General features: G+C 54.2%; 1 protein-coding gene across 1 annotated transcript in view; it reads right to left on the bottom strand.

The window, feature by feature from the left end:
• NWD1 (NACHT and WD repeat domain containing 1) overlaps positions 1–12,831 on the bottom strand; it is a 67,736-nt gene that overhangs the window by 28,357 nt on the left and 26,548 nt on the right. The window contains 5 exon segments of the mRNA XM_008048780.2: positions 1,314–1,511; positions 8,352–8,510; positions 9,254–9,371; positions 11,639–11,798; positions 12,528–12,731. Coding sequence (XP_008046971.2) covers positions 1,314–1,511; positions 8,352–8,510; positions 9,254–9,371; positions 11,639–11,798; positions 12,528–12,731 — 839 coding nt within the window.

The raw sequence follows: 12,831 nt of genomic DNA, 5'->3' as shown, positions 1-12,831 counted from the left end.
GTTTGGACGACCGACTGGATGACTGGCTGGCTGAGGGGTGGACGTGTGGGAGGGCAGTCACTGGGTGGGCGAGCGGTGGGACGGATGGATGCGCCGGCAGGGAAGGGGCGGAAAGACGAGCGCAAGGATGGATGGGCGGATGGAAGGAAGGATGGCAGAATGCAGGGATGAGCAGACGGAGGGAGGGACAGGTGAGCGGGTGCAAGGGTGAGAGGGCCGTGTGGATGGATGGCTGCCCGGCTGACTGGGTGGATGGGGGTTGTGAGGGGGGCAGCTGGAGGACCGGGCCGGGCGAATGGCTGGGTGGCTGGCTGGGCAGACGGGCAGCGAGATGAACGGAAGCGTGGATGGGGGGCGCGAGGACGGATGGATGGGTGGGTGGGACGGATGGAAGAAGCAGCAGATGACAAGTTAGTGACAAAAACGAAATCCTAGCCGGGCTCGGCGGCTCCGCCCGTCATCCCGCACCTTTGGGAGGCTGAGGGGAGCGGATGGTCCGAGCCCGCGGGGTTCCGACCCGCCTGGGCGGCGAGACCTCGTCTCTACGACCCGTCAAAAGATCAGCCGGGCGGCCGCGCGTGCCTGTGATTCCGGCTACCGGGAAGGCTGAGGCGGAAGGTCGAGGCTGCGGGGGCCGGAGCGGCCGCTGCGCTCCAGTCTGGGCGACAGAGTGAGACTCCCACTCAAAAAAACCCCAAGACGAAACCCTCTTCTCTCCCTGACATTCTGGGCTTCAAGACGGCCTTCAGCTTCATCAGCCTCTCAGGGCCAGTCAAGCATCACCTCCCAGCTTCCAGGCCTCTCAAGAGCCAGAAAACGGCGGAAACTGCCTGTCAGATGGGTCCAAAGCTCTTGGAGATGAGAAGCTTGGAAGCATCCCCCCCAGTGGGAGGAGCCCACCTGCCAACCCTTCCTCCTTCCTCCCCGCATCCAGCCATCCTCTTCCGTGCTTCCATCAGTTGTCCATGCTCCTAGCCACACGTCCTTCCACCCTCAGCCCCTCAGCCCTCCTCCCTCCTCACCGGACATTGCCATCCCCTCAGGGGCCCCCCTGCCCACCCACATACTCAGCCACTCAGCCCCTCGCCCCCTCTAGCTCCGGGTGCATCGGCAGTATTCACACCAGTAATCCTCAGCTCCCGGGGGCAGAGAGGGTTGATTCAGCACGAGACAGCAGGCGTAGACCCCGACGGCACTCTTGGGGGCCCCAGCCTGGTGGAGGGGACCCCAGAAAGCAGCCCCAAACACTTGCCGTCCGCTGCCCCCGGGCAAGCTGGGGCCTGGTGGGATTTTCCATGCTGGGAGAGACTCACCTTTGTGGCAGCCGGTGAGGGTTGCCTGGAGGGGCCCTCCGGGAGGCTGGAGGAATCCTCCAAGGGGCACCAGCACAGGGTGTGGGCACACTCGGAACCAGCTCTGGGCCTGCTGGCACAGCGGTCCCACCAGTGCTGGGTGGGAGGTGGCAAAGAAATGAAGTCTGGCCAGGAGTTCTGTGTAGAGGAGACTCCACTCTGCAACAAGGGATGCGGTTGAGTTCCCGGTGGAGCCCAACCTGTCGAGTCCTCATTCCCTGCAGGGACTGCAGGGTGGGAGAGAAGCCTGGACATCTCAGATCCTGGCCCCTGCCTTCCTCTTCTGCCTCGTTGCCTGCTAGCCAGACACATTTACCCCTAATTTAAGTGTATCCGGTGATTTTTCAGCCTCTGAGCCTTCACCTATGCTGTTCCCTCTGCCTGGAACACTTCCCCACCCTACGTTTCTCATACCAACTGTTGGCCAACAGGGGGGAAAAACACACAAGCTTTTAGAGTTAATGTCAGTTTTATGCAGAAGTCCTAGCCGGATATGGTGGCTCATGCCTATAATTCCCGCACTTTTGGAGGCTGAGGAGGAGAATTGCTTGAGGCCAGGAGTTTGAGACCAGCCTGGGCAACAGAGCAAGATCTCAATTATATATATTTTAAAAATTAGCTGGGTGTGGTAGCACATGTCTATAGGCCCAGCTACTCAGGAGGCTGAGGCAGGAGGATCGCTTGAGCCAAGGAGGTCAAAGCTGCAGTGAGCTATAAGCACACCACTGCACTCCAGTTTGGGTGACAGAGTGAGACCTTGAGTCTAGTTTTTTTAGAAAGGGGTCTTCCTGAGGAGTGTGGCCCTTTCGGGAGGTTGTATCAGCCAGCTCTGCACAGTGTCCAGCCTGCGGTTCACACACAGGGAGTGGAGATCCAGTGTATGCAAAATCACATCAAGCTTGTCAGAAGCTGCATTAAAGCAAAATCGCAACAAGGTGTGTCACTCAAAGAAAAAATTAATCTGTCTGCTCTGGGCAAGACAAAGTAAATACAAAAATGAAAGAGTCCATCCGGCTATAGATTACAGAGGCATAACCATCAACCTGTCAGACATTATCTCGTGTGTGGAAAAAGACAGGGACTGGGGTGATTTATCTTTGCAGGAACAGAGCAACTCAGAGAGAGATACGGGGCCATGTGCTCTGTCCCGCTTTGTCTTCAAAGCACCTTCAAAGCTGTCACGGAGTCAGGGCCTTCAAGAGTGAGCAGACACAGCTTTTCATGCTTGCCGCTGCATTCCAGCTGACGCTCTCCTCACCCTCATCTCAGCCCCAAGATCACTTCTGCACAGAGTGGTTCAGTCCACCCTCCATGCCCCCTAGCTCTGGTCGGATCACACTTGCAATTTGATGATGATGATGACTATTACTATTATTATTGTTTTTGAGATGGTCACCCAGGCTGGAGTGCAGTGGCCCAATGCTGGCTTAATCTCCTGGGCTTGGGCGATCCTTCCCCCTCAGCCTCCTGAGTAGCTGGGACTACAGGCACATTCCGCCACGCCTGGCAAAGTTTTGTCTTTTTTGTAGAAACGGGGTCTCACTATGTTGCCCAGGCTGTTCTTGATCCTCCAGCCTAGAGCTGTCCTCCATCCTTGGCCTCCCAACATGCTGGGATAATAGGCGTGACCTATCACACCCAGCTGCGAGTTGACTTTGTGTATGTGTTTACCGGACGACCATTAGCCTCCTCCACTGTCCCAGGCCTCTAGCCTCCCGGGAACAGGAGTGACATCTGCCTTACTCATGACCGAGTTCCTGGTGCCTAGAACATTGTAGACGCCCAGTGAATGAGTGTTGGATAAGTAAAGACCATTTCCCCAGCAATTCAGTCGCGGAGTACACAGATGCACCTTGATTTAACCAAGGGGGTTTGTCCAGTAAACCCATCATAAGCTGAAAATATCGTGAGTCAGAAATGCACTGAACATACCTCCCCTACCACATGTTATATCTTGGCCCACCTTCACCATGCTCAGGACACTTACCAGCCCACAGGTGGCAAAAATCATCAAACACAAGGCCTGTGTTAAGAAAGTGCTGAAGCCAGGCAGGGTGGCTCAGCCTGTCATCCCGCGCCTTGGGAGACAGAGGTGAGTGGATTGCCTGAGCCCACGGGTTCGACACCCGTTCGGGCAACTTGGTGAGACCTCATCTCTACAATAAATCAAAATTAGGCAGGCGTGGTAGCGCATGCCTGTAGTTCCGGCTACTCGGAAGGCTGAGGCGGAAGGATCGCTGGAGCCCAGCAGGTCGAGGCTGCACTGAACTCCAGTGTGGGCGACAGAGTGAGACTCCAACTCAAAAAAAAAAAAGAAAGTGCTGAATTGCTCATGTAATTATAAAATATTGTACTGAAAGTGAAAAATAGAATGGTTGTGTGGGTATATGAAGCACTGTTTCTACTGGACACAGACAGTTTCCATGCTCTTTCTTTCTTTCTTTCTTTATCTTTTTTTTTTTTTTTTTGATTCGGTGTCTTACTCTGTCACCCAGGCTAGAGTACAGTGGCACACTCACGGCTCACTGCAGCCTCAGCATCCTGGGCTCAGGTGATCCTCTTGTCTCAGCCTCCCAAGTAGCTGGAACAACAGGCACCACCATGCCCGGGTAATTTTTAAATTTTTTTGTTAAGATGGGAGTCTTACTGTGTGGCCCAGGCTGGTCTTGAACTCCTGGTCTCAAACGATACTCCCACCTTGGTCTCCCAAAGTGCTGGGACTACAAACATGAGTCACTACGTCCGGCCTTAATGCAATATTTTTTAAACATCAAAATTAATAACCCCTCAATCCATGATGAACCAAATAGCAACCTTTTCAATAAAGACAGAATCAGAGAAAGGGTATATGGGAAATCTCTGGGTCTTCTACTCAATTGTGCACCTAAAACTGCTCTTCAAAAGACATTTATTTAAAAAAAACACACAAGGGGGGGAGGGCACTGTTCATCAATAAGGGGACCTGATCTCAAACCAGGTGAAGTGGGGACCAAAGAGAGGCCCAAACTTTACCTGTACGATGGCCACTTGTATACCTAACCCTAAATTGTACCTCATATCTTTAAAATAAAAATTAAACACACCCACAGAATTAGAAGCGGCACGGTGCCATGTTACAAGGCCAACGGGCAATCGGGAATGCCCATGGCGCTGGAGCGTTTAGGATGTCGGGTGGCCTCTCTGAGCTTGCAAGAAATGCTGGACATATTGAGAGCACTTGGCCGACAGGCAGCGCCCTCTGGTGGTGATATTTGCTTCTAGGCCCCACCCTGCGCTGGGGCGGGGAGCCACAGGCCCTCCTGTAAGATACGTGAAGAGAATGGGCTGAGACGGGGGTTTTAGTTCATTAATTTTTCTGAGCCAGGGACTCCCTCGGTCGCCCACGCTGGAGTACAGCGACACGATCATGGCTCACCCAACTTTGACCTCCTGGACTCAAGCCATCCTCCCACCTCAGCCTCCCGAGTAGCTGGGACCACAGACACATGCCACCTGTCTGGCTAATTTTTTTTTTTTTTTTTTTTTTTGAGTTGGAGTCTCACTCTGTCACCCAGACTGGAGTTCAGTGGCCGCTCCCGGCCCCCGCAGCCTCGACCTGCTGGGCTCCGGCGATCCCTCCGCCTCAGCCTTCCGAGTAGCCAGAATTACAGGCGCGCGCTACCATGCCCGGCTGATATTTTGATTTATTGTAGAGATGAGGTCTTGCTGCCTGGGCGGGTCTCGAACCTGCGGGCTCAGGCGATCCACTCACCTCAGCCTCCCAAAGGCGCGGGATTACAGGCTGAGCCACCGAGCCCGGCTTAGTCTGGATAATTAAAAAAAAAAATTGTTTTGGTAGAGATGAGGGCTCCCTATGTTGCCCAGGCTGGTTTCGAACTCCTGGGCTCAAGTGATCCGACCCTCCTGCCTCAGCCTCCTGGAGTACAGGGATTACAGGCGTGAGTTGCTGTGCCCAGCCAGATTTGGGCTTTTGAATCTTCCCTTAAACCAGGCAGTGTCCAAGGCATCTTCCTGGCGAGGTTTACGGCTCCGGGGAGCACCTCTCACACACTGCTCTGTCTCATGCAGTTGCTCAGTGTGTTATGCTGTCTCCCTCCACTGCTCCATCTCCCTTGGGTCTCCGTAGAAGCCGACACCATGGCTGCGGTGCCAGCAGGTGGCCCGTGGGAGTTGGGTGAATGCATGAGAAAGGTGCACGTGCTTGCAGACATCAGTGCCTTCCTGTGGGGGGACCCAGACACGCGTGAGTTCCGTCCCATATTTTGCAGATGACAGAAACTGTGGCTCCGCGCGGAAATGGCCTGTCCAAAGTCATCCACGTCAACAGCGCCCGTGACGGTGGCAGGGCCCTCAATGGCCCCACAGGAGCTGGCCTGCATAGCCAAAGGTGGGATAGCGGGTCTGCACCCCCACTTTGCAGGTGAGAAAACCGAAGGCTGTGCAGTGGGGGAGGGGTGGCAGGCAGCTCCTAAGGCCACACTGCCCGTAAGTGGCCAAGGTGTGACTTGACACAGTGAGGCACAAACCCACACTTTTGGCCGGGTCTGCTCTATATGGTCAGGCAGAAATGTGGTGGTGGCGGGGGAGTAGACATTCCGGCCCTCGGGGAGTTCAGAGTCTGGAGCAGCAGGCGGTGGGAGAGAAAAATGGCAGAAATGATCACGGAGGGCGTGGCCAGGCGCCATGGCTCACACCTGAATCCCAGCACTTTGGGAGCCAGAGGTGGGAGAATTGCTTGAGGCCAGGAATTGGAGACCAGTCTGGGACACATAGCAATATCTCATCTCTACAATAAATTAGAAAATTATCTGGGCGTGGTGGTGCCTGTCGTCCCAGCTACTCCGGAGGCTGAGATGGGAGGACCGCCTGAGCCCAAGAGGTCAGAGCTGCAGTGAGCTATGGTCACACCACTGGGCACTGGTCCAGCCTGGGCGGCAGAGTGAGATTCTGTCTCAAGACAGTAATAATACAAATTAAGAGTGAAGACAGATGGAAACACGGTGCAGTGATGGAAACGCAAGGGCTGGGGAAGATGGGGATGGCAAGCCTCGGGGTGGCCAGACAAGGCTGTTTCTGCCACCCAGGCTGGAGAAACAGCTCTTGGCTGAGCTCCAAAGGGGCCACAGAGGGGCTGGAAGGGGGGTCCCACCGGGGCTCTGGGGACGCCAAGTTGTGGCTGGGAGTGGGCACACACATTTGGGCATTTCCATCCTGTCTGGGATGCCGAGGACCCGGCCAAGCGTGTCCCAGGAGGGTAAGTCATACACGCCGTTTAGGCTGTGGTGCCAGAAGGGTATTTTTTTTTTTTTTGAGTTGGAGTCTCACTCTGTCGCCCAGACTGGAGTGCAGTGGCCGCTCCCGGCCACCGCAGCCTCGCCTGCTGGGCTCCGGCGATCCTTCTGCCTCAGCCTTCCGAGTAGCCAGAATTATAGGCATGCGCTACCACACCCAGCTGATTTTTTGATTTTACTGTAGAGATGAGGTCTCGCTGCCCAGGCGGGTCTCGAACCCGCGGGCTCAGGCAATCCACTCACCTCAGCCTCCCAAAGGCGCGGGATTTATTTATTTATTTTTGAGTTGGAATCTCATTCTGCCACCCAGACTGGAGTACAGTGGCCGCTCCTGGCCACCGCAGCCTCAACCTGCTGGGCTCCGGCGATCCTTCCGCCTCAGCCTTCCAAATAACTGGAACTACAGGCGCGCGCTACCACGCCCAGCTAATTTTTTGATTTATTGTAGAGATGAGGTCTCGCCAAGTTGCCCAGGCGGGTCTCGAACCCGCGGGCTCAGGCAATCCACTCACCTCGGCCTCCCAAAGGGCTGGGATTAAAAGCTGAGCCACCGAACCCAACCCCAGAAGGGTATTTACCCCAAACCACTTAGTGAGACTCTCCTGAGGTTCTTCTGGTTACTGGGTGGAAATGCTCTGAGAGCTGAGGATGGAAGCCAGCAGCCGTGGGAAGAGGCTTTGCAGGGGCTGGGGGGAGAGATGGCAGCGCTGGCCTGGGCTGGTGGCCGTGGGGATGAGAAGCTGGTGGTCCGAGGATGCTTTGCAGAGCCAGGATTTGATGCTCTGTACAGGAACCACAGACCTCTGCACATCCTATGTGGCATGCTGTTCACATCCATGGGAAGGTGCATGGGATGCAGGGACTTGGGCACCCTGAATACCTTCCTCTTCATTTGTGAACACACTTCACAATGTATTGCCCTTTATTAAAATGGCATATAAGCCCCTGGGTCTATCTACCTCTTTGGGTTTTCACTTTTATTCTGTGAAGATTTTGCACACATAAAATTAAAATTTGTGTGCCTTTCCTCCCGTTAATCTGTATTTTGTTAGTTTAATTTGCAGGCCCCTGTCACTGAACTTAGAAGGGTAAAGGAAAGTTTTTATCCCCTCCCATAGTTTAACTGTTAAATGGTGCAGCTGCGGTAGAAAATGATATGGTGACTTCTCAAAAAGCTAAACAGCATTGCTGTACAATGCCGCGACTCCACTCCTAGACATTCGCCGACAAGAGCCTAGAGAGGAGCCTCTAAGAGACATGTAAACTCATGTTCACAGCAGCAATATTCACCACAGTTAAATGGTCAAAACAACCCAAGTGTCTATCGACACATGAATGAATGAATGAATGGTCCAGCCATACAATGGAGTATTATTCAGCCTTAAAAAGAAAGGTGGGCCAGGCAGGATGGCTCACTCTTATAATCCCAGCACTTTGGGAGGCTGAGGCGAGAGGATTGCTTGAATCCAGGAGGTCGAGGATGCTGTGAACTGTGATCGCGCCACTGCACTCTAGCCCAGGTGACAGAGAAAGACCTTGTCTCTAAAAAAAATTGTTTTTTAATTCTAGAAGTCGCACTGGGGAAAAGCCTACGGGTTTAGACAGGAAAAGAGTGAGGGATAGTGAAAGCCTGGCTCACGACTCAGGGAAGAGGGCTGGTTTCTAGTCAGTGCAGAGTGGCCCAACCCAGCCCAACTGTCAGACTCACCCATGCCTCGGAACTCCACAGCAGGACGGCAGAGCTGTAGGGCTTCACGGACCAGGGCAACCTCGGGGCAGTCCAGGTGAGGGGCACACAGGTCAAAGTCAGCCAGTAGGTCCTCAATGCTCCCAGAGAGGCCCCGGCAACAAATCCAGCTCATGTTCCCTGCAGGAAGAAGCTGGGGTGAAGGAAGTACCCACTTTCCTCCAGTCCACCCTGGAAGGTGGACAGTCACCTCTCTTCATCCAGGGCTTCCCAAGTTCAGCAGCATGAATATCTGGGGCTGGAGCACTCCCTGTCGTGGAGCTGCTCTGTGCACTGCAGGACGTAGAGAGGCAACCCTGGCTTCCACCCCAGATGCCAGGAGCGCCCCCAGCCCCAAGTGTGATGATCAGACATGTCTGCAGATATTGCCAAGGGTCCCCCAGGGGAGCAGAAACTCTCCTGGCTCAGAATCACAGAGATGGATGGATGGATTGATGGACGGATGGGTAGATTAATGGATGGATGGGCAGATAGGTAGACTGATGGTTGACTGGATAGATGGATGGATGGATGGATGGATGAGAGATGGATAGATGGAGACAGACAGACATGGACTTTCCTGCCAAGGCAGGGCATCTTACCCTCTGCACTACCAAAGTTTGGGGTTGGACCATTCTCTGCGGGCATCCTATGCACTGCGGGGTGTTGAGAAGCATCCCTGCCTCCCCCCATGAGATGCATGCAGCACCTCCCAAGTGGTGGCAACCACAAGTGTCTGCAGACACCCAGTGTTTCCTGGGTGTGGAGTCGCCCTTGTGGGAACCTCCGCCTCAGGAGAAGCCAAGATGCCATGAGGACCTCCGCCCTCCATAGCTCTACTAGGCGGGAGCGGTGCCCAGTGCCCTCCGTGGGGCAACCCTTACCCAGTACCTCCCGTTTCAGCTCCTCCCAGCGGCCCGCATGGAGCAGGTGATAGGGCAGCTCCTGTAGCTTCCGCAGGTTTGCAACCGTGTCCGAGAACCACAGGGGCTGGGGGGCCACCTGGCAGGAGACAAGGGAGGCTGGGACTTGGACACGGTACAGTTGTTCACTCTGTGGCAGGACCAGGTAGGGCCCAGACAATGCTGGAAGGGATGGGGACCTGAGGGCAGATGGGCACAGCCCACGGCCCCCACGGCCAGGGATGGGGCAGAAGGGGATACGTGAGCTCAGGGAATCCAAGCCAGGGGACGTGGGGAAGGCTTCCTGGAGCTGGGGGAATGGAGCTGGGCCTCAGAGGATAAGTAGGAGTTTGTCTGGCAAAAGGTGTCAGGAAACAGTGGCATTCCAGGGCAAGGGGACAGCAAGGACAAGGGTCTGGAGGTGTGAGGGAGTGGGCTGAGGGCTTGGAGAGGCAGGGAGGCAGGGAGCATGGCGGGAATGAGAGTAGGAAGGCAGCAGACATGAAGGCACTGGATATCAGGGTGGGAGGTTGGGCTCCAGACAGAGGGCACTGGGGAACTATGGGCAGTATTAGAGGAGAGGCATGATCAGATTCGATTGTCAGAGCATTTCTTGGGAGGTTGGACTGGGCAAGAAGTCTTGAGGCTGGGAGACCAGAAAGGAGGTTGGACCATGTCCTAGAGGGACGGGATGAGGCTGAGCCTACAGGGTCTCTGGGTACACAGGAGAGGGTCTGTGGGTGGGTCTGTGGGTCACTGGACAGGAGAAAGCTCAGCACCAAGAAAGAACCAGGCCTGGCCAGGCTCTGTGGCTCAGCCTGTAATCTCAGCACTTTGGGAAGCAGAGGTGAGTAGATTGCCTGAGTCTGAGGGCTCGAGACCGGCCCAGGCAACTTGGTGAAACCTCGTCTCCACAATAAATCAAAAATTAGCCAGGCATGATAGTGCATGCCTGTAGTTCTGGCTACTTGGAAGGCTGAGGCGGAAGGATCGTCGGAGCCCAGCAGGTCGACACTGGGGTGACTGTGAGCGTGCCACTGCACTCTAGCCTGAGCGACGGAGTGAGACACCAACTCAAGCAAAAGAAAAAAGAAAAAAAAAGATACAGGCCTGCCTGGTTCTGCCTCTGGCCTCCCCAGTCCAGCAAGGGGGACAAAAAGAAAAAGGAAAGAAAGAAAAATGGAGCCATGATCAATGGATTAAAAGTATAATTTCCTAGTTGTGGTCACTTGTGCTATGGTTATACACGATTTTATCATCTGGGGGAAGGGTCCATAGGAGCTCTCTGTACTCTTGGTGCAACTCTTCTGTAAATTAAAAATTATTTCCAAATGTTTAAAAGGATAAGTTACATTGCTTAGCTCAGATTGAAGGGACCACAGAGAAAAGAACAAGTAATTGAGAAGGTAGGAAATACTGGAAGTCTTCCTGAAGGAAGAGGCATTTGAGTTGAGCCTTGAGGTATTTGAGAGGCAAAAATGAAGGTGTGGCATCCAAGCTAAGGATGCCAAACCTGAGCGCTCTCAGGCACATGAGAAAAAAGACTAGGAAGAGGCTGCACCCAAGGGGCTCCAGAATGACAGAATTGCAGGGAGTGGCTTATTTTAATCTTTTATTTCTGTGTATCTCACCATAATTGCATGCTGCTTTCATGACTAGAAGATGAAATAAGTGCTATTTTAATTTTAATTTATTTATTTAAGAGACAGGGTCTTGCTCTGTTGCTCAGACTGGAGTTCCAAGGCCAGAATTGTAGCTCACTGCAGCCTCAAACTCCTGGCCTCCCAAGTGTCTAGGACTACACAGGCAAGGGCCATAATTTTTTCCTGTTTTTTGTAGAGAGAGGGTCTCTGTTGGTTGCCCAGGCTAGACTCAAACTCTTGGGCTCAAGTGATCCTCCCCCGCCTTGGCCTTCCATGATGTTGGGATTGCAGGCGTGAGCCACTGCACTTGGCCACTAAGTGCTGTTTATAAGGTGCTCAATGCACTTGGGGACCTTGTGGCTGGAAACTGGATTGTACCACAGAATTCAGAGGAAGGTATCAGAGGGACTAAAACAGATAGGGGGGTGGGTTTGGGAAACGTACACCTCACACAGAGTCAGAGGGTAGCGAGCTTAAGCTCCAGATGCCAGGAATTTGCAGCAGTTCTATATGTTTCCAAATATTGAGGTCATTTTTTTCCCCCTCTGAAAAGTTGGGCTGGGGGTGTCATATCCATCTCAACATGCTAGGAGCAAGGAGACAACTTGCCCTCAGCGGGAAAAGAAGAGAAGAGATCAGGAGTGGAAAAGAGGGAAGGAAGGAAGGGGGGAGCCACAACAGGCGGGTGGAGGCTGTGGGGGGAACCAGGTTTCTGGCACCTCACCTTGCGGTCCAAGTTCAGGGGCTTCCCCACAAGTGGCAGGGTAATGAGTTTCTTGGTGCCCTGGCTCCAGGCTCCTGAGAAGAAGTCGGCCAGGGCGCTGTGTCTCTTGGCCCTCTCGGGCCCCGACAGGTAGCGCTCACGTATCACCTTGACCAGCTGCCTGTGGAGGGCGGACACAGGTTGGTGGATCTGGGGGCTCGCGGAGCTCAGGGTGGTCACTGGTCGCCCCAGAATCAACTTCCAAAGGCCAATCAGTCCTAACCCCCTTTGGGAAGCTTGCCGTGTCTGCCAATCACCTGCACTATTTTTTACCCAATATTGGTCTCTAAGGTGGCCCATCTTTTTCCTTACATAAATTTGCTTCATTTTTAATTTACTTTTTGAGTTGGAGTCTCACTCCATCACCCAGGCTGGACTGCAGTGGCACGCTCACAGCCACCCCAGCATCGACCTGCTGGGCTCAGGCGATCCTCCCACCTCAGCCTTCCAAGTAGCTGGAACTACAGGCGCGTGCTACCATGCCTGGCTAATTTTTTCATTTTTATTGTAGGCATGGTGGCACACACCTGTAGTTCCAGCTACTTGGAAGGCTGAAGCAGGAGGATTGCCTGAGTCCAGCAGGTTGAGGCTGTGGTGGCTGTGAGTGTGCCACTGCACTCCAGCCTGGGCAACAGAGTGAGACTTTGACTCAAAAAAATAAAAATAAAATGATAAATTGTGTGTTATGTGAATTTCATCGCAATTGAAAGCATTAGCTGTGTCAGTCCCTGGTATTCCAGCCTAACTGGGCTTGGGAGGAGGCGTTCCTGGGAATGCAGCATGAGGAAGGATCTGGCCTGGGGGAGCCCAGTCGGCACGTCTCCATCCTGGGGGTCCCACCTGGACCTACCTGTGGGCAACCACCAGCAGCGTGGCGCTGTCTGTGGGCCGCCGGGCCAGACAGCAGCCCAGGTCCCGCCGTAATCGCACCCACAGCAAGGGGGGGAAACGCAGCAGCTCCCTGCTGGGAGGGGCCCAGACCCGGTACACAGCCTGCAGGACCTCGTCATCCAGGGACAAGACGTCCTTCAGCTCTGCCTCTGAGAGCCCATGCCTGTGGGGGAGGGACGCACGCTTGTCTTCTGGGTGTGAGGATGCCACACAGGCGGCAGGGAGACACAGGCACGCGTGGTGTCAGTCTGTCTCCCTGGGAT

Source organism: Carlito syrichta, unplaced genomic scaffold (assembly GCF_000164805.1).
Source record: "Carlito syrichta isolate Samal-C Ts95f unplaced genomic scaffold, Tarsius_syrichta-2.0.1 Scaffold126652, whole genome shotgun sequence".
Taxonomy (NCBI): Eukaryota; Metazoa; Chordata; class Mammalia; order Primates; family Tarsiidae; genus Carlito; species Carlito syrichta.
This window is presented reverse-complemented; position numbering and strand designations above follow the sequence as displayed.